The 27079-nt window shown below is 42.5% G+C and overlaps 2 protein-coding genes and 1 long non-coding RNA gene across 5 annotated transcripts in view; 2 read left to right on the top strand and 1 right to left on the bottom strand.

Moving 5' to 3' along the window:
• The window catches only part of LOC143352479 (uncharacterized), a 113165-nt gene extending 95249 nt beyond the window's left edge, over positions 1-17916 (top strand). The window contains exons 1-2 of one of the 2 annotated variants that reach the window (XM_076784996.1): positions 16411-16710; positions 16954-17916. In XM_076784996.1, coding sequence (XP_076641111.1) covers positions 16687-16710; positions 16954-17655 — 726 coding nt within the window. In that variant the 5' untranslated portion in view covers positions 16411-16686 and the 3' untranslated portion in view covers positions 17656-17916. Of the gene's footprint in view, positions 1-16410; positions 16711-16953 lie in introns of those variants that run through there. The other variant, XM_076784995.1, reaches the window with a different exon arrangement.
• Positions 995-25660, bottom strand: LOC143352478 (uncharacterized). 2 transcript variants are annotated; one of them, XR_013081936.1, is made up of 3 exons: positions 25526-25660; positions 1707-1848; positions 1512-1646 (listed from the first exon to the last, which is right to left on the bottom strand). XR_013081936.1 is itself a non-coding variant. In XM_076784994.1 (2 exons), the coding sequence occupies exons 1-2, from the start codon at positions 2359-2361 to the stop codon at positions 1027-1029; spliced, it is 837 nt and encodes a 278-aa protein (XP_076641109.1). In that variant the 5' UTR covers positions 2362-2829; the 3' UTR covers positions 995-1026. The 2 variants fall into 2 exon arrangements, 1 of the variants encoding a protein (XP_076641109.1); XM_076784994.1 differs by lacking the exon at positions 25526-25660 and adding an exon at positions 2347-2829 and having other exon boundaries at positions 995-1848.
• Positions 23647-25532, top strand: LOC143352482 (uncharacterized). Its single transcript, XR_013081937.1, has 2 exons — positions 23647-23880; positions 25023-25532. It is a non-coding gene; the product is annotated as an uncharacterized LOC143352482 (long non-coding RNA).
• Positions 25661-27079: the final 1419 nt, after the last annotated feature.

The raw sequence follows: 27079 nt of genomic DNA, 5'->3' as shown, positions 1-27079 counted from the left end.
GGTAAACAATTGTAGCAGTTACACCGTGTAACGTAATACATTTTAGAAGTTGCGTCAACGCGCGTCGGTGTATGATGCTGTTCATTAAGGGAGTTTTAATGGCCACGGTATGACAGGAAACAACAGCAACGAGAGGAACGGTGCTGTAACAAATTTATGCTCATTGGTTTATTGGTAATTGTCGAAAAAGATGTCTCTAAAAATCTTCGTACTTCTCCATTGTATTAAATACTTAATAACTAGATTGCGAATTTTATGCGTTTATGTTAAAAACAAATAGACGACACAAAGCTGCGAAGGCATTACAAAATTTTTAGAATCTCCTTGTTTTGTCGACGTATTACTATTATTAAAAGAAGGAAAATATTTTACATTCAACTTCTGTCCCAGAAAATCGTCTTGGAAAATGTTTATTTTGCACAAAGATCGTGTGCTGAATTCCTTTTCGCTAAAAATTACTCTGATAATGTAATTCTATTTCTACACGATCTCACTGCATAATCCCCTCAACATCATTCAACGACTATAATTGCGCAGAGGAGTGGAAGTTCGAGCGGAAGTGTAACCACGTTCGGTTCGAGAGAAATTGCAATCATTCTTCATAGCGTGGCGGCAACGCATAACAAGTGCAAACGACCCGGAGCAAGCAAGAAACGACAAGGAACGGAATTATAACTCAATTTACAACGCGCAATTCCGGAGTCAAATAGATTTTTTCCCGGAACGTTCGCAATCGAAGAAAGTCGAAAACTATCTAATAATCTTAAGGAATAGAAAGCATAGAAGGAAAACGCTGACGCTACAATGACCTAACTTACAATTAATCTTAACACGTTTACAGTCTCGTGTCTCACATAAAAATTTAGTAGATCATACGTGTACAGGGTTAAGGATCTCGAGGTCGCGAAAGAATCGTGTCGAACACGTACCACTTAATAATTTAATATTTATTTTCCATAAAAAAATATATCATTATATACAAAATGATCGGGTATGGATGAGTGTCCATGTTGAAGTTGATCCTAATCAGTGGTGCAGGCTCAAGGACAGCTCGTGTCCGCCGCCGTATCCACCACCGTATCCGCCCCCGAAACCACCTCCGAAACCACCGCCGCCGCCGCCGCCGCCCCCATGACCACTGCTGACATAAACAGGGTAGGATTCCTTGACTACGACAGGGACCTTGACTGGGTAAGGAACCTCCTTCTCGACGGGGAAGGGTACCTTTACTGGCACGCTAACCGGGTACGGGACCGACACAGGCACTTTGACGGGCACATTGTACGGCACTGGGACCGGTTTCTCCACTGGCACGTGGATCGTTTTCTCTACTGGAACTGGATAAGGTTTGGGTACGTGCACCGGTATTGGACGCTCCACGGGGATCTTGACCGGGACCGGGTACGGTACGGGTATGTTCTTCTCGACCGGGTACGGCTGCGGGACGCGAACTTGCTTCTCCTGGTGAATCGTGATGCCAGTTATCCTGCCACCATCTCCGCCGCCTCCTCCTCCGCCGCCACCTCCACCGAATCCTCCGCCGAGTCCTCCACCTAGACCTCCGCCATAGCCGCCTCCAAGGCTCAGACCATGTCCTCCGAGTCCTCCTCCGCCGCCTCCAAGGCTCAGACCATGTCCTCCGAGTCCTCCTCCGCCGCCTCCAAGGCTCAGACCATGTCCTCCGAGTCCTCCTCCGCCCCCGAGACTCCCATGAAAACCTCCGAAATCGCCGCCTCCTAAACTCAACTCTAAGCCTCGTTTGCTCTTCTCTTTCGTCTCCGTGGCTGGCTTAGACTCCTTCGTCTCCGCGGCCAGGCTCGTCGCCACCAGGGCGAGTATTAAAAGTTTCTGGAGACAAAAACGTCGTTAGCGAAAGTTCACCTAAGCTTGCTTTTCGAAAGACCACCCCCGTGGAACTTGTAGCACGTGACTGCTAGAAGTTGGGTGGTCCTGTGACCCTCTTTCGAAAACAGGCTACCGCGCCCGGAGAAAGCGCGCAGTGAAAGGGAAAGACAAAATTTATAGTCCTGAGATCGTCGGTTGCCGAGCATCTGTAAACTGGCGTGAACGTATTATTGTAAACAATCTAATGGACAATAATCGGATAGTACAGAGCACCATAGAGGAGATCGGTTAGCAGCCCAGTGATCGATCCCCGGCAACTTACGATCTCTCTGTAAAGTAGAAGATCGTGGAACGATCTTCTACCCCCGGTCGAAGCGAACTCGATGCAGCTATGTTTTCCTGTGAAACTTTCTCCGGCAGTTTACGTAACTGTCCCTTCGATATGAAATATAGTTCTAGCTGGTGTCGTTTGTGCGTTTAGGCGGAGGACCGCGAGCTCACCTGCGGAGTGCTCATGGTATCGTTCGGAGGTGCACACTGAAGTTACATCGCGCCAATCACTGGCATATATACCGGCACTTTCGCCGTGGCTAGTGGCCCACTCCCCGGAAAATACTACTCGTCCGTCGGCATTAAAGTGGACCGATTGTGCTACCTCGCCGTGGCGAAGGCGTGAAGCCGCGTTCCCACGGGCTACCGTACGAGCTGGGCCCCCTGTCCGATCACTACCGGAACCCCCGGATCCCCCGTGTGCGTAACGCTTCCATGCGTTTCGCGAAACGTTTTGCGATTCGCTCGCTCCACCGTACGACCGATCGAGAACCGTTCACCCGCCGATCGAGGAGGAGCCTGGTGGCGATTTCGCGTGCAATGATCGCGCGAGGCCAGTCTTCTTCGCCGTTTCTTTTTCTTTCACTTCGGAAGGAGCGAACCGGGCACGCTCGGCTCCGATTCCGACGCCCGCTCCTTGCCTCGTAAAACTATACCGGACATAATTCCGATCGAGGCTCCTTACCGGCCGCTTATGCAATCACTGCTCGCTCTCCACGACGCGGTAATGTTTCTCTGATCTCTCTCCGCGGCAAGGAAGAAATTTCGAATCGCCGCTGCTAGGAGGAAGCGGTTCCCTCGTTGCATTGTTGTTCCTGTTTTCTGCCTTACAATCGTTCGCTACCGATTGCTCCTAGACCGCCGCGCCGATCTTTGCGCCCTTAGCCAGCTAGCAGCGATTGCGGTTACTATTTCTCGTCGGATCCGTGTCACGGAGAGATAAATAATTAATCTCTAATTTTATCATTAGGCTAAGTTGTTCTGTAAAAGCAAGAGTCAAATAAAAATTTCTTATGGATTGAAATTTTCTAGTTTTCATCGGCTTTCACCGTGCACTATAATCTGACCAGTTGCATTGTATTTCTGATGCCACATTTTGAACAAGATCAGATCAGATTGCAATCCGATCGTAGAAAAGTAAAAAATGTCACAGTGTGTGAAATGAGAAGGGGGCGTGAAGCACGTTAATGTACATGCAATCTCGTGTTTGCAAATCGTAATCCAATCGTAGAGGAATTAAAAATTTTACGGTTTATGAAATGGTAAATGAGCGTGAGGATCAATTTACACGCAGTCTCGCATACGTAAATTTACAGACGTCGTGAATGCGTAATAGTTGGCAGTCTACTATTATGCGCATAATAGTGTAGGTTTGTTTTGCGAAAGGATTCAATAGCAACAAGGTACATGTTCATTCGGCGTATCTATTAGACTTCCTCTTGAACTGAAATTTAACTGCATAAATATGAACAAATTAGCCATATCTATGAGTTTGTTTAACGACCCGCCAGAAGACCGATGTTCAAGCGTAACCAGTGATTCAAATTTTACACCAGCAGTATGCCTAATTTCATTTGGAGAACTTGTATTAAAAAATATGTTACCAGTTCGTAATAAACACCACCGAAAAATAATAATCCTACAAAAGTAGAACGCAGATTCCAACCTTTTCATATATGAAACGTTCATTAAGTAACTTGAAAAATTTCCTGTCATAAAACGGTCCTAAAGATTGCGTAAAACAGGAGAATCTGGCGATTCGTGACTTTCGATTTCGGGAGCGGCGACGGTGCAGGAATTTCGGTGAATTGAATCGATCGGTTACCTTGGGACCGTTAACTCGATCGAAAGTGAGCAAGGGGGAAAAAAAGCCTTTTCTGCAAGGGGGGAAAAAAACCTTGATTGGCGCCGATACGTATTTTCGGCAAGGCACACGGATCACGTAACGAAGGAACGGGCGCGTTCGATCGATCCGCGATCGGAGGTACAATTAGCGGAGTAATATCATAGCGATGTTGATCGATGACCGGTTACGCATCTCCGGTACTTTCCTTCTTTCACCGGGTAGCCGCGTTACAAAACTCGGCCGGTGCAATGCAGCTGGATAACCGTTCGCCGCCCATTACGCGATCAAAAGTGCCTCACGACAGGAAAGTTTTTGGTAACGCACGTAACCGAACCGGTGAAAATCGCCGGGTCGTTATCCCCAGGAAGAGAATGGAACCCACACGTACAACACGTGTGTAACGCGAGACCGCGCCCCCGGATATCTTTCAATATTATTAGCTGTACAGATTAACTCGTGGCTCGTCGCGATCAGCCAATTGTAACTTTATTCCAACTACAAAATTGTTACAGCCAATTACCTAGACGGTGAATATACGGATGGGGATTATTTTCCAGACTTTTTCAACGCACAGCGACGGTCCTGTATCACTTGAATTTCAAAATTTATTGCACTAACAAGTCGGTGTTACATACACGCTTCGCGGGAAAAAGTTTCCATTTAAATAAACGCAACAGCTAATTTAACGCTATTCCCACCGACACTTCACGTATACCTATTCCTACCGCGACCGGTCTTTAGCAAAACTTATATTTTTTAATATAGAATGAAGATAATAGCCAATTTGACAGTATAAAAATATAGTTACTTTTATTTAGGAGTATATAATGTACATTTTATTCGCTTTCACCGCATAATATTTCGTTTACTATACGATGTTCTCCTGACGTTCTCCTGAAAATATTATGGATAGGTGCTCTTCCAGGATTAGACCCTTCTTTTACTTCTTGCCAAACAGTTCCGTCTACAGCAGTTTCGATTACCTCTTCCTCATTCTCACTATCGGAACTAACTAAGAATCTTCTTCTCTTTCGTCCTCTACGTACGTTCGAAACATTCTCTTCGTCCTCACCGGTGTTCGAGTCGGTCTCAAATAGATCATAATTTTCCGCATTGTCATTTTCAATATCAAAAATCACCTGATCATCTTTGGCACACTCTTCATCATTATTATTTATTTTCTCTAATAATAAATTTACACTCTTCGAACGTCTTGACATTTTGGGAACGAATATTCAAGGGATAAAATAAAAACTAAAATATAAAAATGTAAATCAAGATGGATAAAAAAACGAACAAAAGATAAAATGTGAAACTTACTACGAAGTATTGTTGGTTTGTTCACTTTTTGGAAAATGACACTTATAACACGTAATACAATATAAAATAAAAGTAGAATAATAATAGAATACAAATACAAAATAGTAAAAAATTGCCGAATACGCTCCTTGTAACTTTCACGTTTTGATGCTCTCTGTTCAGGTCACAAGACTTTACTGATTTGAATTCGTGAGAAGACGTCTAGGCATCCCCTTCGGCTATGATTTTATTTATTTTACAGTCATAGTTGATAAGACGGTGCAAGAAAATCCGAGGTTCTGGACCGCTTCGGATACCAATCAGGCAAATAAACACCGCGAGGCCGATAGGCGAGCGAGAACTGTGAACTCTTTGAAGTGCCGTAAAGCAGTCCCTGGAAGGCACTTTTCGGCTAAAATCATGCCACAACTGCATTACCTTTCGTTTGTAACGACTTTACAGTTTCGGAATTGAGTCTTTGAAAGAATACTATTACGAAAAGATATAAATCGTTCTGCCGGTCGAATGACCGGTCGTGGTAGGTAAGACAGACTACAAATTTTTCTCAGAAAATAAACAATAAAAAAAGAAGTGAATATTGAAAAATGTATTATACGCATATTTTAGGAAAAGTCGTGAAGTGTAAAGGCGATTCAATTACGTTGTATATAGGAAATTCTAATCGAAATTTTAAAAACGGTCATTTGACTGGTCGCGGTAGGAATAGTGTTAATGTTAAGAATGAATTTGGCAACCTAATAGTTGTGAAACGGCCGATTTTCATCGACGCTCGTAACCCCGCGACACCGGTCGCCAAAGGGATGCGTCGTTAAACTTTTTCTTCTCCCTCCTCTGTCTTCTGTTGTCTCTTGTCTCGGACACGCACGCGCGCCAGCCACGAGCTAGCTGTGGAACTTAATTGACTGACTGCCGGCATCATGCTCAATGCTCAGTTAATTAAAAGATAGGCCCGTGATACGCCAAGGAAATTGTTAAACGTCACGGTGGGCGACACCATTGTCGCCGCCGCGCGATGGCTGTAATCACCGTCCCGCGTTTCTAATGCCTGCTGTTTACGGCCGAGAACGGTGTCTTGAGTTTGGGAAAGAGGAAACGAAACGGTGAACAGCACTGTTATTATTGACACTGTACGCCAGGTGATAAAAAGGGGTTTCCTTTAATTAAATCGGGTTTGCGACACCTTGTTGCGAGAAGCGCTGTCCTACGTTGATCTTCCTGCGTTTTAATTTGTATTGACGGGTTTGAGCTGGATCGTTGATAGATCTTCGGATCTTGGTCCACCGTTGTAGATCTTTTTGCAAAATAAAAATGTTCGAGGAAATTGTAAGAAACAGGGTTACATTCATACATATTGCTTTATGCTAAGATTGAATTAATTCTCTCAATAATTTCAATCAAATGGTTTCGTGTAAATTTTGCTATTTTAAATTTTTAAAAAATTGATTTTACTTTTAAACTTACTTCTCTTAGATCAATATTGACCTTTTCATTAAACTTTTCCTAAAACTGTTTCCTAAAGTGATTAAAATTTGATTACATTTACCATAGGTCGATAATTATTAAAGCGCGCGTACATATAGTTTACAAATTGAATTAAATCTCGTGGAAAATTTGAGGACATTTAATTCGCACCATCATTCCGATGCAAATAACATTTTGTTTGTATGTTAATCAGCAATCTCTGCTTTTAAACGTCTCCTCGCTTACCCCTGTAAACACCGACAACACATAACTCACTGGATTCAATTCAAAGTTAACAAATGTACGTTCCAATTACTATAATATGCGCATACATTACTTAACAATATTAGAATAATTAATAATCAAGTGAAGCCCGAATATGCAAAAACAAATTCATACATCACCGATATTAAATCGCAGTATTGCGAATGAACAATGGCAGCGCAAAATAGCAGCCTGCCGCACACATGCTCACCGTGCATCGATAAAACATGACAGTAACGATATATCAAAACGTAGTCAGATTATTGAGCTGCGTATCACAAATGAAAAAAAAAGAATGATATATTTTCATTCGAGTCGTAATTCCATTAAACGCGCGTGAAATATATTTTTCAAAAATATCTCGATCATTTATTTAACACATACATTAACCCAGCCCGTCATTTGTTGTTACGACTTGAAAAAAAAAAAGAAAAACAAAGGGGGAGATTAAAGCCGCTTTCAAACCAGCGGATGATTCGCGTTTGAAAACGTTGCGACACCGTGTGACGCAACCGTTCGCCAAGCGCGCGTTATTTTTGTATCACTTTTGTTAGTCGTATAATGATAAATTGCAGCTGCGTATCGCGCATTTAAATGCGCTAATAATCAATGCATACTGCACACAGATTCGGCCGCACGACAAAACGTGAGAATGTTATAATCCCACCGGCAGGCCGGCTTTAAATTATGAAACGAAAAATAACGGGCCGCGTCGACGCGCGACGCGACGCGACGCGACGCTCCGTTTTACCCTGGTAATGAATAAACGCAGCCGCCGCCGCCGCGCCGTTGGGCTCGCGTTCATCGATAATTTGCGGCGATGGCCTGACGCACGGAAACTTTTTTTTTTATCGGGACCCGTTTCATAATCATTTAACAGATACTTTGACATTAAACGCGGCGGCTCTCACTCGGCGCCAAGCTGGCCAATGTTTTTCACCTGTCCACGAAATTAATGCGATGGGCACTAACCAGGAACCGCTTTCGTTACCACCATCGGGCGCCTCCTATTAGCGAGAATATTGCGCGAAAAAAAAGAGCTGCATTCTTCGCGCTGATAAAGATCTATCTTTGCCCATAACTAACATCGTGAACAACACAAAACCTCTAACCGCAAATATAATTAGCATCGGCCCGAAAAATACGAAACCCGATAGAACAATTGCCAATTGAATTTTAATGAGACATCGTTAGAAAGTCATTTTCTTGATTATGTACACCTTGGTCTTCGGTATCTGTAATTTTTCAACAAGCGCTTACAATTCCGGAAAAGAATTTGATCGAATAGATCAGGAGCGTTTTGTATAGTAATCGTTCACATGTTGGCCACAGGAGAGAAAATGCATTTATAGTTGCTATCACAATGCAAATTGTTTATACAAAATAAAAACTGCCTAAGTTGATCGAACGGGACAGAAGCTAAACAAACGGGTGGTTCTTCTTTTAATAATTTTAATAGATCGGAAACAATAGAACAATACTTTCAGATTCTGCTGATGTCCGTGCAATTTTCTATTTTGCCTATTCGTTTTTCTCGTAAACGCATAAAATCAAGTTATAAACTGTGGCCTCTTCTAAAATACTTTTTATTCATTATATAATTTACATCGTTTTTATCTAGCCTTTCCCGTTCACCAGGGCTGCAATACCTCTGTCAAACATTAAGTTTTCTTCTTCGAAGCGATAAATAAGAGCTGTAGAATGTATCGCAAAAAAATCACCATATACATTCCGCAAGCAAAAAGATATTGGCACAATCAATTTTTTGATACTGTCGATAAAAAACAATAACTTTAACGAGTCGAAAATAGTGTTCCAACACTTTCTCGCCTATAGATTTTCATCATGAACGTATAAAAATCGCAGGCTATTAATAACCATAACCTAATATTACAATTTTACTAATATTTCATTTTACGTGGTAAAATCTGCATAACAAAAACGACATAACAGATACATGATTATTAATAACCATAACCTAATATTATAACCGAATTACAATAAACTGGAGTGAAATAGAAATTTATTTTCCTTCTTAGTATGCTTGGTAGGTTGAAAATAATATATTATAAAATTCTTCTAATGTTTATACTGCGTTAAATTACACCTAGTAATTCTCCTACTACTGTTGCCTAGTAATTACGCCTACTGATTAGACAATCAGAAGTTAGAGTGATTTTTGAGTGATCAGATCAAGGTTTCCGACCGGATGGTTTCCGGCGAGGAGTGGTATCGGCTAAAAGCGAGTCAATGATCGTTCGCGTGGATAACATATCCGAGTGGCATGGGTGGCAATAGGTTGAGGATGAAAGGGAAACGGCGGGACCTTTTCCTGGCGTGGTCCTAGGACGCGAATTATATTTGCTCGGTGAAAAGGAGGGCGCGAAAAGGACGAGAAAGGAAAGGGCGTAACTAGAAAACGGCTTGATAAACACCTTGAGCGAGAACATCCATCCATATATTCATGAGAGCCGCGGCCCGGCCGACTCGAAAGCCTTTCCCATTATTGCATAAGGTTACGTTTGCGGTTGGTGAAGCAGAAATGCAGACTTTGCGAAAATTCCGCTCGTACCGTCTGCCTCCACGCTCGCCGACCACGAGGATTTACTTCGTGCTCTTAGGCTGCATTTCCGTAACTGTCGCACGCGAATACAAAGTTCCGCGGCCGTTCCGATTTCGTTTAAACTCGCAGCCAAAAAACACCGTTCGCTGCGGTTTCCGCCGAAAAGGATCAGGCGATCGAACGGGAAACACCGCGACCACGCGACTTCGAAGATAAACTACGTCGCGTTGGTGAAAATTCCGGCAACAGTATGTGCTCTTACCTATACTCATCTACCGCAATAGAAAACACGGTGGTCTCGCGTGATTACGTAAGCGAAGTATTGTAATTGACGGTGCCATAATAGGAAACGCGAAGTACGGGAACAATACGACTGAAAATCGTGTTAAATACGTCCCACGTGTAGCACAGTCTCCGCTGCCTAACGAAGTTCCGCGTGCCTACGTAATAATGCGAGTCCGTAGCAGAAAACGAAAGATTTCGCTCGATATCGAATGATTTCTCAATTCAAAACGTTCCCGCGCGGAAAACATGCTAATCTGAACCGCAGATCGGATCGTGTAGTACGTTTCAATCGTAATCTGCGTTAAATCGTTACCGAACGGGAAAAAATAGCGAGGCGTAATAGCGGAATGACATAAGATCGCACGGATCACGTATTCCACGGATCTTAGCGCTTTCCACGTGTTTTAATTGTCCGAAGGGAAGGGGTCGTCGAACGGTAACATAATTGTTGCACGAAACAGATTGCCGCCGGGCGTGGAATTACAATCGGTCGCACGAAAATTGGCCACGTAGTGGCGTCGATGCGTGTTATTAGCTTCAAATTCAATGAATGAAACTGCTGCGTCCACAAACAAATAGATTCTTGTCACGGGAGCGCGCGCAATTGCCCGGCACTCCGCGAGCCACGTTTCATCCAATTAATACGCGTCATTACGCTCCTCGATACAGATTTTTCCTTCCCCGATATTCGACCAGCCCCGGCGCCATGACAAAAGGATCTTGGACACCTTCCGCGCAATATCGTAAAATCGCGAACTGAATTAAAAATGTTTCCCACTTCGAAAATTAATGAACCTCGAACACGAAATTTTAGCCGTAAATTCCCAAAATCTGCGAGAACGCGAGCCTAAGGTAAGACGAAATAAATTCAAAGTAAAATGACTCGCGTCGTTTACAGCTAATAAAACAATGTACACGAAGACTACGTCAAATTCCTGAGGATTAAGAGCCAAGTATTGGTCTTGATCCGACAGGTACTAAATCTGTGACTAAACTTGTCACATTTTTTAATCTGTATTATCGATATTATGCATTCTGACGCCAGAAGCGTGCTTCAAGTTTTTGGCTTTATCTCGCAGAGAATCAAGACAAAATATAGCTCAATTTGTAGCTGGAGATATTTTCTGGCGCGCGATACTCTCGGTTTCATCCAGAAAACTCGTCCAATGGCATAAAAATGCTTGGATTCCACGGCATGCATATCGTCGATTTTTAGCTTACTTCTAACGCTTATATTACCAAATATCTGCATGATTTCGTCAGCTCATGGCCAGCGCGCGGTAGATTGAACCTTCCTCTTTCCAACGAGCCCTTTCCCAGTGAAAAATATTCTCATATAAGGATGAAAAGTTGAGGCACGTAAAACCATTTTTCACCTATTTTTGTCGGTAAAGTGGTCACTCTACCTTATCACGAATCTACAAAGTCTTGCTTAATTCATCACCTGCTGATGTCCTTTTCGAAACACTTAGCGTTAAGGATTCTACGAACCAACCTGTTCGCACCGATCTGCAAATTATTCACTGTGAATTCACGTTAATATCCAAGTTTCTTTCACAATAGTGATATTCAAAGCACAGAAGAGTCTATGCTATGTGTGAGTATTCTGTTATTTCACCCTCGGACTCGTGCGAGTTCTAGGCCTATGCCGGAGTCATTTCAGACCCACGCCGATATTTCACCATAATTCTCGTTTTCTTTCGATGTAAGACGATCGCTCGGGACCGGCTTTCGTCGTATTTCGGATGAAGAAGAAGAGGAGATAGCGATTTTCTTATTCCGAAATAAAAAGCATCGTCTTATATCGGAATAAAATTGTACACATTGACGGTCGCTCGAGCTTACCCCCACCGCTACGGGTCGCGAATTATTTAGTCATGCGAAGCATAAGCACCTGATAGTTGAACGTTTTATTTTGCGAACAGTGTGAAATACGCGGAATGTGTAACAAATCTAGCACAAACATTAATTTTAAACATACCTAAAATTGTAAAATCGACCATCCACGTTGTTAAAAAACTGGGAACCGTCCTCTTTCGAATGGGCCCATTTCGAGCGAAAAATATTCTCATATAATAATAATAATAATAATAATAATAATGCTTTATTCAGCCTTACTGCCAAGAATTGGACTCGGTTTACAATAACCTATAATTACCACAAAATAACTATCTTATCCACGCATTCTCTCTCTCTCTCTCTCTCTCTCTCTCTCTCTCTAAATATTCTCATATAAGGGCTAAAAGTTGAGACCTATTTTTGTCGGTAACGTGGCCACTCTACCTTATCGCGAACCTACGGAGTCTTGGCTCCTAATAATCGTAAAGTAAAATATCTAAGCCCGCCATTTCGAATGCAGTAGCTCCAGTATTAAAACAAGTTACTGGCTATAAAGCTAACAGCAGGATCAGGTCTTCGAAGCAGCACGCCGCGAGATCGTGAAATCTGTAACGAATAACCTACGGCGAAGTGCCGCGAATTAGTTTGCGTTTTCGACAGTCGCCACGCGGAGATCGGTCAAGTCCGCGAGGATTGCGGTCCGCGGCCGCGAGAAGTTTGCGGTGAAATTCATCACCGAAAACGATTCGATACCGGCGCGGCGGGACTCGAGATAGAAACTATCGCGTAACATCTTCCAATCGCGTTTCGCAGCGGACTCGATCGAACCGGATCCGAAGCTAATCGAAGCTGACTCGGCTCGTCGAAACGCGGCGGTCGGCTCGGCTGAGCCCGGAATCAAATCAATATTTTCAGATTCAAATATGGAGATTCAAATTCAGATATATGGAAATGTATTCCCGCCGATAAGCCTGATAAACCACGGATACGCGGGGATATTCTAATGCCTTCCAACAGGCGAGATCAAGGTACAAAGTCATTCCGAGATTAACTGCACCCGCGGGAGCTACCGGGTTGATAACCAAAAATCGGTGTGCTCCGAGCCGCGTTGCGAATCAACCGCGAATAGGCGAGCGTGCGATATCGAACGGTATAACTGTTTCCCCGAATCCATTGGCCTCTCCTTCCGAGAATCCAGTTTCGCTTTATTTTCGCTGGATACTCCTCCCGTCGTTAGAAATTGATGATCATCCGCGAGACCGTTTCGAAACAGTTATCGCGCGCGCTGCTCGGGGGAAACAAACAAAAAAAAAATCGTCGCCCAACAACGGCTGGAATTTCGCATGAGAAACTGACCACCCGAGCTCTCGAAGCTTTTATTCCGATGGAAAAAGTTCGCGGCGAAACACACCCGCACGGCACAGGCACGCTTGTCAGCGGAAAGTCGAAGTTATTCTGTTCGCGACGCGACGGGCAAAGAAGGTGCAAAGACACGGAAGATGTAACTTCGCTGGGGGCGCGCGGCGAAGAACTCCTCTAACTGTTCGGTTCCCGCTTTAATTAAGCTCTTAATATTAATGAAGCTCCAGGAGGGTGTGAGTACAGAGATGTAGAAACGTATTGTGAACACTAATCGGATTAAAAAGAGTCGGTGGAGTTGAATCCGTATTAGTTGCGCCAGTTCGCTCCGCCGGTTCATCCTGTAATTGAAAACTTGACGACTCGAAGAACGCCGGTAAGTAACGAGAAAGTTCGAACGCGATCGACGCGGAATCCTCGCGAACGTATTCGGCGAACTGAAACGCGATTACAACGATTTCCTCGCTTTTTCTAGGCTAATTACTCTGTAAACATCTGTCCCAAAATATTTCGTGGCAAAACAAACAGTTATGCTCGGTAGCTTCACCGACCTCTCGACAAGTGAATTACGGGAGTGAGATTGACTCGTGTAAATTACCGAGCACACTTTCAGTTTATAGCTATAGAAGTTTATAACTGTAGCTATAGAATAAGAATGCGGCGTGCGTTGCAAAAAGTATAGCACATTTGATTTGTCTTGCGAAGAGTAACACATTTCAATCTGCCGCGAAACGTTTTAAAATACAGTAATTTTTCTATATATGTCGCCATGGCCTAGATGATAAACGTCGCAGAATTATTCCCACTGTTGACATATATCGAGAAATCACTGTATGTCGCAAGAACCAGCACCATGCACATTTCACCGCGAACAGTAGCTCATTAGCTTAAATTAAATTTAAATCGAACTTAATTAAATGCACGAAATAATTATAAATTCGAAATGCCAATATTTCATTACCACTTGGAGAGAGAGAAGACCTACCGGCATTGATATCTACAGGTCTTATACCGAGAGAACATTTTATAATGATATGGTTAATTAAATAAATTAGTTTATGATTGATTAAGTTTCATGCCAATTTTATAAATTAGTGTTTGATTAAAAACGTTTGTTTCATCTAAAAATACCTTTTTTTATTTTTGCATTAGAATTCAAGGCAATCTGTGGATACGTTTCGTGGACAAAGGCAAAACCTGCTATTTCTCGTAACGCACGTCGAATGTGTGTGAACACAAAAAATGACATAAAATCTAGGTTACCGGTATTCAGCTGATGAGCTAGGAATGACGTAGGACCTCGTCACCGGTCTCAAATGTGTTAAGAGGTCACGTACACCTTGACGATTAAAAACCTCGATTTTTTAATATAAAAATCGAATGAATTATTTATTCGAATAAAAATTCGATCGTAGGATATTTAAACTATACTCTCCCGATTTTTTTCGAAATTCGTAAAATTGACGGAGTTACTAAAAGTTCTAGTAGAAACGTCCGGCCCCGTGGACTCGGCGCGGACGCATAAGCACGCTATACTGTCCGCGTTACAGGAGAAATAATATACAGTGACTCCCAAAAATATTCGGACACTAGCTATAACTACCTTTACGACTTGATAATTCCTTTGTTAATAAAGCAATCGTCCCGGGAATTGTTTCTAGCAATAAAAGATCTATTAATGTTGATAAACATAAATAATTTATTTGAAAAATGTACATAAATTCCATAATAAAAATTAGTAAAAGAAATAATGTACCATTTTTGGCTCACAAAAATATTCGGACAATATTAATTTTTCAATTTAGATAATGTAATTTAGCATTACAAAATTTGTTTAATACTTCGTGGCATAACCATTTTGTTTAAGAACATGTCTTAATCTGTTTGGCATACTGTTTGTAATTTTTTTTAAATATTCAACAGTTATATTCGACCACTCAGTTGCAAGTCTTTGTTTTAATTTAGCTATCGATGTAATTGGGGTTTTTCGAATTTTTCTATCCAATTCATCCCATAAATTCTCGATAGGATTAAGGTCCGGTGATTGGGGCGGCGAATGAAGAATTTTGGGGCAGCGGTATAATCAAAATTCTTGCACAATACGTGACTTGTGCTTGGGGTCGTTGTCTTGGTAAAACTTAAAAGTATTATTAAGCCCCATTTTTTCAGCACTTTGAATTAAATTATTTTTGAGTATATTTAAACAATGATTTTTGTCCATGATACCGTCAATAAAAACTAGGTTACCGACTCCATATGACGAAATGCAACCCCAGACCATTACGCTGCCTCCGCCGTGTTTCACTGTACCTCTTGTATTTTCAAAATTAAACTCTTTATTCGCTTTCCGCCACACCATAGTTCTTCCGTCGGAATTGTACAGATTGAATTTGCTTTCATCAGCAAATATGACATCCTTCCACCATGTCTCATCCTTAGAAATTAGCTCTCTTGCAAGGGTTTTTCGTTTATCAATATTCTTTTCGTTGATAAATGGTTTCTTTCTAGCTACTCTTCCATTGTAACCAGCTTGCCTCAGCACTCTCCGAACTGTTTCGGCTGAAACATATTTGGAGCTTTCTCCTAATAGCTCACTAACTAGTTTTGGAGCACTTAAGCGCGGTTTTTTTTTCACTTTCCGAATAATTTTGCTTTTCTCCCTCGTACATAAGAGACTTGGTCTTCCAGTTTGCGGAATAGAATCAATGCGATTCTCAATATAAAATCGTCGACAGATATCTGCAGCAGTACTCTTACTTATACAAAGCATTGCACTAATTTCGCGATAGGTTTTTCCTTTTTCTCGATGAAAGATTACAAGCTGTCGCACATCGAAACTCGTATTCTTTCCTTTGCGACCCATTTTGAACGAATTCACGTTTACTACTGACAGTAGTGAGGTGGCATGGACATCTAATGGTCCACGAGATTCTGTTTGTAAACAAACGTTTTCCCGTTCTTGGAATATCGCGTCCCCAGAAGGCGATTGCCAGAGAAATATAATACGTGTCCGAATATTTTTGTGAGCCACAAATGGTCCATTATTTCGTTTAATAATTTTTATTATGAAACGTATATATATTTTTCAAATAAATTATATACGTTTATCATCCTTAATAAATGTTTTATTGCTAGAAACAATTTCCAGGGCGATTGCTTTATCAACAAACGAATTATTAAATCATAAAGTTAGTTATACCTAGTGTCCGAATATTTATGGGAGTCACTGTACGTATAGATTGACCATCAACAATATTAAGACAGTATCTACACGAAGTAAGAACGAAAGATTTCGAAGCTCGTCGGAGGATCTGTCGGCGGCTCTAAAAGCTCTGGCCAGCATTAAGGCAAAAATTGAACGGAACACGAAACAACTTGCTAAATGTTGACTGACAAAAGCCGACGAAGGAAAGCGTCGTCCACGGGCGTCGTTCTCTTCCTTTCCTCCTCTCGACTTCCTACTCCGCAACGATTTCATCGGCACGCTCGAGTTCTCGGGCTGGACTGGCCGTTGCGTCCCCTATAAAAGCGGGGGTAGGCCATCGAGGAATCAGTGTGCTCACTGTCGACCAACATGAACAGCACAGAGAAGCTGAAAGTGAGTAGCTGCAGTCGGGCCAGACACTTGAACTCTCCCGTCTCTCGGTAGTAGTCGAGCAACGCGAGCCAGACCGGCCTGACCGGTGAAAATTCGAGCTCGCGTGATCGTTTTTAGAAGAAGCTCGAAGCTCGGCGTATCTGTCGCGTCCCGACTTACTCTTCTCGTTCCCTTGGAGGAAAACGCGTATTCGATATTCGGATTATTCTGGTCGGTTCTAACGCTTGAACGATTGTTTTCTAGATTTTGCTCGTCTGCGGCCTGGTGCTGTCGGTTGCGGCAGAGGAGGCGAAAAAGACAGAGTCGAAGGCGCAGCCAAGCGAGTCGAAACCGAAACGCGGTTTGGAGCTGAGCCTCGGGGACCACGGTTTCGGAGGCGGTTTTGGAGGCGGTTTTGGAGGAGGTCACGGAGGAGGTTACGGAGGCGGATTGGGAGGCGGATTGGGAGGCGGTTTTGGCGGCGGTTTGGGCAGCTCGGAGAGCATATCGGCGGAGCACATCAAAGCAGTCACGGTCACGAAAACCGTCCACGTGCCGGAGCCGTATCCAGTCGAGGTCGAGAAGCACGTGCCCTATCCCGTCAAAGTTCCGGTCAAAGTACCGATCGACAAACCGTACCCTGTTCATGTGCCACAACCTTACCCGGTCACCGTCGAGAAGCACGTCCCCTACCCGGTCGAGAAGCCAGTACCTTACCCCGTGAAGGTCCCTGTCAAGGTACCGATAAAGGTGCCGTACCCGGTCAAGGTACCTGTCAAGGTGCCGATCTCAGTGGCGAAGCCAGTGCCCTATCCCGTTAAAGTGCCCGTGGTCGTGAAGGAGGCTGTGCCGATTCTGTTGAAGGAGCACGGCGACGGAGGTTTCGGTGGCGGCGGTTTCGGTGGCGGCGGTTTCGGTGGCGGCGGTTTCGGTGGACATGATCTCGGCGGTTACGGGCACTATTGAGGCAAAGGCTGGATGCCGAGAAAGCCTCGGCGAGGTTGGAAGTCTTTGACCTTTTCTCAATGACTCGTTCGATGATCGCCGAGCGAACAGCTGATTCCCCGTGGAACCGGTCCCGAACGACAGCACGGACATCCACCGATCAAGCGAACATCCTTGCTGGCGACGAACGTCGGTCGCACGCGCCAACATTGTATTCAACGTGATCCCAACCTCGAATTGTATTATATAATGTTTTCCTCCCTTTTTTTTTTTACAAATAAATAAAGCGATATTTTTTATACATAACGCACGATTATGTAACTTGCACACGAGATTGCCCGAAGGAAGGAAAACCGTGTTATAACGGTTACGTGATCGCGAGGAATCGCCGCGGCACTTTCACCGATTAATGTTACGTTAGCTGATACACCTGATCTACCGTAAGCGAGGTGTCCCGGTGAAAGAGACGCGTACCGTTCGCGCGGTCGTTAAAGCGAATGGTACCACGCACAGATCGACGGTCGAGAAAGGGAAAAGGAAAGAAGGAAGGAAACCGCTGCAGCTCGCGAGAACCTGCACGGTTACGAGAACGCGTGTGCCCCCCTGTGCATAGATTCTCTCGAGCGATTTCGACACTGTCCGATATACTTAGAGCGTTTGCTCGCTGAGTCTAGAAACTCCGTCGAAAATCACCGATTCGAATCACCGGCCAACATATCTTCCCCGAGATATTTTTCCTCGTAAGTTGGGAAACGCTCGGGTCTCGAGCGCGTATTAAAATTGCAACTTCACGTAACCGCGAAGCGAGTACTCGTCTTTTTTTTCTTTTTTATTCTTCCACGTAGCCTGGTTTCGCGGCGCGCTTATCTGATGCCAGATAGAAACGGAAAGTGACTCCGGGACGGATAAGCGGATTTTAAAATCTGGGAAAGTGGGTTCGGCGGACGTTGGAAGCCGCAACGCTCGAGCCGCTCGACGTGCTCGCGCACCTCGCGGGATTCCAGCAGCTGATCGTGGCCAGGTGAGTTCGCACGCTTGTTTCAGCGAATTCGCCGGCATCGAGGAGACCCGCTTACGACAATTTCGAGACCATTGACGAATACCCTGCGCGAATGTCCGGTCTATCGACCTTGTCCAACGATCAAGGGAAAGCGCATCTATGCGGCACAATCGCGTTTCACGTTCCCGCTTATCGATCGTCGAATTGCATCGGCAATCAGTTGTTCACCTTCGCGAATCACTGGATCGCATAAGATACACTCCCCGTCAAAAAGATAGCCCAGCTGTGTGCTATCTTTAATTTCTCAACGGCGCATGTAAAGTTTTACGTTTGTGACGTGTAATATCAAAACATTATATGAGCTCAGAATATGCGGCTCGTTGAAAATAATTAAAAATATTATAAGGTTTAGTGTGTAACAAAAAAATTGTTTTATTTTATGAAAGAAATGATAGCTCATGTACAATAAGAAAATAATAATGAACGTAAATTTTAACTAACAATAATTACTTATCAAACATATATACTTATTTAATAATGAGTACATCCCCCTTTATTTTCTATTACTTCTACTGTACGATTTGGTATCGATTTATATAGTTTTTGGATATTTCGCGAACAATTGCATGATACTGCTTTCCATTCGCGTATACGCCGCGAACAAGTTCTGCCCAGCAATTTTCAATAATATTAAGGTCCGGGGAGCGTGCAGGCCACGGCAAAACAGATATGTTATTTTCATTAAAATATGATTGCACCAATCTTGATGTGTGTACAGATGCATTATCTTGTTGAAAGATGTAGTCAGGTCCCGAGATGCGTTCTACATGATTATTTATTTGTTCTTTGATTAAATTTATGTATTGGACACTATTCGTTCTTCCATTGATGAACCTGATACTTGTCTTGCCGAAATAACCGATGCCGGAACAAACCATTACGCAGCCTCCTCCCATTTGTCGTCGAATTGCTGACATTGTCTCTTTTTTTATGTCATGAAAATAATATTGGAATCCATCAGAACCATCCAGGTTAAATTTTTTTCGTCCTAAAATAGTACCCTTCCCCATTTTTTTTCAATGCACTCTTTCTTTCGCAAAGCGTAAACGTTTTGCTTTGTGTTTCGCAGTTAACGGAGGTTTCTTTTTCAATTTTAGCCTCTTAATATTTTTGCAGGATAGTAGAACTCGACGAACACTTGAAACACAGGCACTAACACTAGATTTTTTCATTATTTGCTTCGTTGTTAACTGCCAGTTGGAAGCTACACGCAAAATTGCTCGCATATCACGATCGGATAACGATCTTCTCGATCTTCACGAACGGATCTTCAACATTTTTTAAGAAATTGTGTATTACTTTACGACTTCTTTTTATTACTTTCGATATTTTCGCTACTGATAACTGTTGCTGTTTTAGTTCAAGAATTTGCTTTTTTTCAGACTCGGTTAATTCTCTTCCGCGTCCCATACTTACATATAATATTGTACTGTAATCTTTACTCGTTGATAGATCATGAAATACTGAACAATTTTTAAACATATTAACAGAGTGTGCTATCATTTCGACCTTAGTATGGAAAAGTTTTTCTTTGTTGTATACAAACATCTACGACATTGTGACTTATTTCCAACAAGCCGCATATTCTGAGCTCATAATGTTTTGATATTTATACGTTACTCTGTCAGCGTTTCGTTCCGACAAAATGAGAAATACTTTCTGCGATGCAAGAGCATCGAAAACAGAAGCATATTAGCATATACAAGCGTTACATGTTTTCATGTACAAGCGAAGATACTGTTACGGCCATGTAACAATATGAAGAAAGTAAAAAAAGAATCTAACAATCACAAGTTTACCTTCGTGTTCCGTGGGGATCAAAATGACTCATCTCGGTACATGTAGATATACTACATCAAGTTTTACAACAAAAAGACAAACAAAAGGAAACTGCTTGACGGAATGAATTGTTTACATATTTTAGAGAAAGTCACATAATTTTAGAAAGCAAAGTGTACTAAAAATGAGTAACGGTTATAAGGAATGACAAACAAGTCATTTTAACCCCCCTCTACCCCTTGTGCTACAAGGTCGGTGGGTCACGCGTCGAGCCATTTATAGTGACTCCCACTAATATTGTCAATATTGGACTATACTGCTTGAATTTTTTTTTTTTGACAAGTTAGAACAGTTGGTTCGCTACATAACGTGAAAAAAATGTTTGATCATAATTGCAATTTGTCGAAATTGCAGAGAAAATACTAAAACTTGTATTTTGCAACTTTTTTATGCGAGCTTATATTAAAATTTTAAAAAGTACGTTTTGTACACCTGTATCAATTATGCATATTCTGAATATTTCATCTAAATCGGTCAACTTTTCCATGATCTAAAAACGTTTAACGAGTGAAAGTCGCAAAATTTTGGCATTGTCAGGGAATTTCGCCCTTATGTGATTATTTTGAAACATCTGTAGCTCATTGCAACGTTGACCAATTTTTATGACATTCTCAGAATATGTATAATTCATACAGATCTACAAATCGTACTTTCTAAGTTTTCAATATAAGTCCACATAAAAAAGTTGCAAAATACAACTTTTAGCATTTTCTCTGCAATTTCGACCAATTGCGATGTTTGTAAAAATTTTTTTCGCTTTACGTAGCAAACCAATTGCGCTAACTTCTTTGAAGAAATCCAAGTCGTATGGTCCAATATTAACAAAGTTATACGACTTATGCGTGGGCTCGAACCTGCGCAAAATGTATGCGTCTTACGACATGTATATTTCGGCGCAATGTATAGTTCTTCCGAATCGTTGTTGTGGGACAAGGGATTAATAAATAGTACACTATAAGGAAAATTTCTATGCTCGTTGTATTGAGTCGATACGTAAATCCCGTCGTTTACGTTTTAAACACAATATTTTCTCGCAAATATCCGTTTGCCATTCATGTGTTCTATATCATTTTAACACGTTGACTGCCATGTCACCCATATGTGGGTGACGGAATTATTTTTCTAGATTTTAAAATGAATTTTTACGTTAATATATTCATTGTACCAAATTTGATTAGGGTCTGTAAAATGCAAGAAAGTTGGAGGACTACTCAATATCATACATTTAATTTTTTTAATTTTTATTTTATTAAATAACTTACCTTGATTTTATGGAATTTTAAGGTTTCTAGTTTGGCTTCAAGGTTTAAGGTTTCAGATTATACTAAGCAGGTGAGACGCTGTGTATAAACGCTAGTTACAAAAACAGGGTAACTAAATCGGTTAACAATTTCTTTTGAACTTCAATGTCAAATGGAATTGGAATTGGAAGATGGTTGTCTTAATTGAAGAGTGACCATTTTCGTCTACAATACAAATATTTTGCGTAGTCTCTGCTAGTCGGACACGAAAACTACCGAGACCGACAGGTGATTAATGTATATTCCTTTATAATAACACCAATATTGAATTTTAATCAGATTTCATACGATTTTCGTGATTATACGTAAATACTTGAATAAAGAAGTATCCTACAAAACTCTGCAAGAAATATTTCTATAGTTTTGATTTTTATTTTGACGGACTTGGCAGTTCCGGTGTTAGTGTCGTTATTAACCCTTAGCACTCGAACGGTGACTATAAGGCGCCACTAAAATTTACTATATCATTGGTCAAAATATTTTGAAAAATCTTTCGTCACATTCTCGCACCTCGTAAATCCTAATAAACTTTGATTGCAGTAAACGTAGATTTTTAAATTTAGTAAAATAATCGTCGTGTAAGACTGACGTGGCGCTCAAAGTGTGAACGTATATTCATTCTCGACAAATACGCGTCTGTATTCATAATCCAAAGAGTGCTCATGTTTTTATGACAAATTGCTCGAGCGGTACAGAAAAACATAATCCGCTCTATCAACGCCTAAGTAATGGGAATACCGATTCGAACGACCGTGTAAATACTATACGGCACAGTTTCCGAAACAGGTATGATGGGTGCTCGCATTTTTGCGTAGTACGATTCGTCACAGGTGAACGAACTTCGAAAGTACTACACTGTAACATTAGGCAAGTCGCAGGTATCGCGTTTCGCCTTTTGACGGTGCGCGAACGCACAAAATAGGACAGAGAGACGGACTGCGTGAAGAACGAACTATTCACCGGGAAGATTAGGTTTTCCATGGAGCGTAGTAGCGTATGGCGGAGGTACGGGTGATTTTATGTACACCTTTTTAAGGGGGTGGTTTATAAACTGCGACGGGGCGAGGGCCGGCCGCCATTTAATGCTTGCCAAGTCGTTAAGAAATAACCATTAGCCGGGTTTATCTCTTCGAGACCAGGCGAGTTTTAAAGGCGTGCTAACCGATACTTTCGTACCAGCGGGCCGCGAGACACGCGGACGGTTGGTTAGCAAATCCCGTTATTTAACATGCAGCAAGCCAGGTAATCATATTTAATGGTCTAGGAAGTTCGCGTAAGAGGGAGAGAGATTTCTTCGATTAGTCGCGGCCCGCGTGCGGATGCCGTTCGGGTGTAAAAGGGAACGATGCAAAACACATACAATGTTCCCCACGTACGGGTACGGTCAAGTATGCATGTTGATTGCATACCGCCGGTTACGTTTCCTTCAATTGTGACGTAAACCTTTTTTTAAGCGAACGCATTATTTCCCCGGTCCGCTGCTTCGCGTTTATACTTTAATCCTGACATCGGCGAGGAAAAAATCTCGTCGCCGCGCCGCGCCGCGCCGCTGAAACACGGCCAAAGGTTGCTCGTAAAGAACTCTTAGAAAGCTATAATCGTCTGTGACTAACGCTTCCGACAATATCCGACACCTTACACAATTTCCCGATCGCCAAACATTGCGTTCCCAGCATCTAAGCATCGGAAATTTCATTTTTCCACGCTGTTTTTTCCTCACTTTTTCAAACTAAACCACCGCGAGTTTGAGACCCACCGAATTCGGAGAACTTTCGCATGATACCTACGACACCACTCCCCTCGCAAGAAACACAAAACGCGAGGGAGAACTCCGCGAAAGTGCATTGGTCCGTATCGCGAAGTTTATGAAGATCTCTCTCATCAAGAAGTAACGGACTACACGGGAGGCGAGGCAGAGATATAAAGATGTTGCGGGGGGAAACGAAAGATGGATTCCCTTCCGACGTCCTTCTACAGCGGTAACAAGAGCAGACGTCACTGTGAATTATTTAATACCAATGTACGATTAAAGGTATTCCGAGGAAGGTAATCCTATTTTAAGCAAAACTGAAATCTACCCTCTAGACGAATTTCTGTAACAATGAAGTTAACCGCAAACATCCCTCGAGCAGTCCAAGTAGGGTAACTGCGCTTAATATAAAACACCGTAATATTAAAATAAACAAAAACGCGTAATAATAAACGTCCACTTGATTATCTTGGTTATTTCAAACAATACGAGAAAATATTACTTAAAGTTGTAGGTTTTAAGGAACTACATAATATGGTATGAATGATATTCTTGCAAGTGGAGACTTCCAGTTTCTTTTAATTTGTTACACAATCTTTCAAAAATCTTGTGTGAAGGGCATATGCGGTTTGGATATCTTTCACCGTACAAATTTCGAGCCACAATTGCATTTCTCTTACTTTCTCCATTTAGAAGTATCTCTAATTGTTCTTCGAATGAAAATTTCATATTGACTATCTTATGTTCGCTAACTGAGAAACTGACTGACACCGAGGGACGTCGAAAGCCTGCCAATGTTTACATTTGACGTAGTGAGCATATCCTTGAACACATTCTATAATGAAAGTAATAGAATGAAAACAGTCAAATATCTCAGCATCGGTAAGTTTTAGGACAAATACACTTTAGTACTTTTATACTCAGAATACGCCAATCTATCGAAATCGAGCATACAAGATTGGTAATTCCATTGAAAAAAACAAAGGTGACCTCTATATCTTCTCTACGCCTCAACTTACAAGAATATCATTTATACCATGTTGTGTACTTTTTTAAATCCTACAACTTCTTTAACACTTTGACTACCAAACTAGAAACCTCAAAAATTCCATAAAATCAAAGTAAGTTATTTAATGAAATAAAAATGGGAAATGATTAAATGTATGATATTGAGTAATCCTCCAACTTTCTTGCATTTTACAGATCCTAAACAAATTTGGTACGACGAATATATTAACGTAAAAATTCATTTTACAACCTGGACAAATAATTCTGTCACACAAATATAGGTGACATGGCAGCCAACGTGTTAAGTAACATTTTCTCGTATTGTTTGAAATAACCAAAAGAGGACCCGGACAGAGGACAGAGGACAGAGTTCGTAGGACACACTGTATAAGTGTCGGCGTTCCTAATTGGAATGGTTGAACGTGTGCAGGGAGCGGTTAGAAAAGAAAACTCTGCAGGACTTTCGTGCGGAGACGGAGCAATTGCAGTTGATCAAACGTATAAAAGTAATCGTCGCGCGAGCGTGTGCAACATGATTTCCAGGATTTATAAGATCGGTAACTAAGAGAAAGAGAATCTGTCCGCGTGAAAAGGTCCGCGGACTCTACGCTTCCTCGTTCTGCAGAAATTGCCGAGCCGCGAGACGTTTCGGAGAAATCGGCGAACGCTGCGGATTCGGCGTGGACGCGTCTGGCTGTGTTGCGCAACGCAATCTGGAGCGGTGTGTTTTTCGTTTTAGAATTTAAAGAATCGTGACTTGGCGCTTGCATCAATCTCCATTGTGCCTTCCGTCGAGTGTCCCGAGGAGAACGAATAAGGAGGTCCTTTCACGTTCGCGCCGCGTCGTTTTTCTTTTTCTCTCTCTCTCTCTCTCTCTCTCTCTCTCTCTCTCTCTCTCCCTCTCCCTCTGCCCCTTTTTCCTTCGATACGTACGTGGAAATCCGCCGTCGCGTTACGTCAGGAGCTTCCCACTGTACACACTCGGCCGCCGATTGCACCCGTTGCAATGTTATCGCGAAATCACGGCGCGCTATTATTTCCGCCAACCGCGCCGATTCCCGCGGCGAGCGCCGCTTCTTTTCTGCTTTACGTGTCGCGCGACGATTAATTTACACGCGTCGTAACTATTTTTTTTTAATACCGTTAATACCTTTTTGCGCGGGCGATCCGCGGGAAATTACATTTTCAGCATATTTGCTTTTCCGTCGGGTTTTTACGCGACAACCCTTCATTCATACGGGAGAGCCGCTCGTTCGGTCACGAGGGTTTTTACTCGACGCCCGACGCGAAATCGCGTAACAAATTACACGTTGATGAATGTGTACAACCAGTTATTGCGGTAACGCGTGATCGTTTGTTGAGCCGCGATCTCCTGCGCGAGAAATCTCGATAAAAAATAATAAGAGCGAGCCTGAAACGTATTGGAAAGTGATGACCGAAAGGAACTGTTTCGACACGAGAGGGGCACCGCTTTGGTCGAAGCGAAATGGCGCAAAGAGCGCAACCACCGTTGCTGCGATCGTTATCGGTAAACGATACATCGCACGCAGTGATACAGAGTGATGCGGGAATGCGAATACGCGCTTGAAAACTGGAACTTACTGCACGCATGAGGAACCGTCGCCCACTTTTTGCTAACCGCGGAACCATTTTTTCTTTTCCACCTCCGGCCGGTGACGAAACGCCTTTGTTGTGCCGCGGTACTCTCGTTGTGCGTTCCCTTTCACTTCTTTTTTTTTTTTTCGCCTAAACACAACGCCGCGAACTTCGCGCGTGTGTCAACAAAGCTTCGTCAAATAGAGTCGCGCGTCTCCGGTAGGATGAAATTCTGCGAGACTGGGGTTCTACCCACTGTTCGGATAAGGGAGACGAGAGAGTTCGAGGGAATTTGTTCACGGTCGCGCCGAGGGAAGTCTGGTCCCGAACTCGTAAAGGGATCACCCCGTTCTTTCCTTTTTGCACACGGGTCTCGAAATTTCGCGGGGGTTGCGTAGCGGCGCGGCGCGCGACACGTCGCGGCAACGTGAAAGGAGTATAGAATCCTTCGTTCCACACGATCCGTCACGTTCGGCGATAGACGAGCTTGTTTGCTCGAGAAATGATCGTCAACGTTACGTTAATATTGGTACAGTCAACACCTATGCGCTCGCAGTTTGCGTTTTACTTGTAAGTTCAAAGCCCGGTATTGCTTCGCAAAGCCGGTGGGTGTATAATTGCACACAGACAGCCGAGAATGTGATACAGGCTAGCTAGAAAACAGATACAGTTACGTGAACGAGGCACGCGGAATTTCGGTTTCCAGCTTTTCTGCAACGCTTATCAGTAGATCGTCAAATTCAAACTTCAATTTCTGGAATCAGAATTGGGCACTCAGTAATAACCCATTCATTTTTGTTAAATAAGAAAGAAAATACGATCTGCGATATATGTAAAGTACCAATTAACATAAACCACCTAATAATAGAATGCAAAAAATATGAGAATGAA

The sequence above is a fragment of the Halictus rubicundus genome, chromosome 3 (assembly GCF_050948215.1).
Source record: "Halictus rubicundus isolate RS-2024b chromosome 3, iyHalRubi1_principal, whole genome shotgun sequence".
NCBI lineage: Eukaryota > Metazoa > Arthropoda > Insecta > Hymenoptera > Halictidae > Halictus > Halictus rubicundus.
Note: the sequence above shows the minus strand (reverse complement) of the source record. Positions and strands in the feature narration are given on the sequence as shown.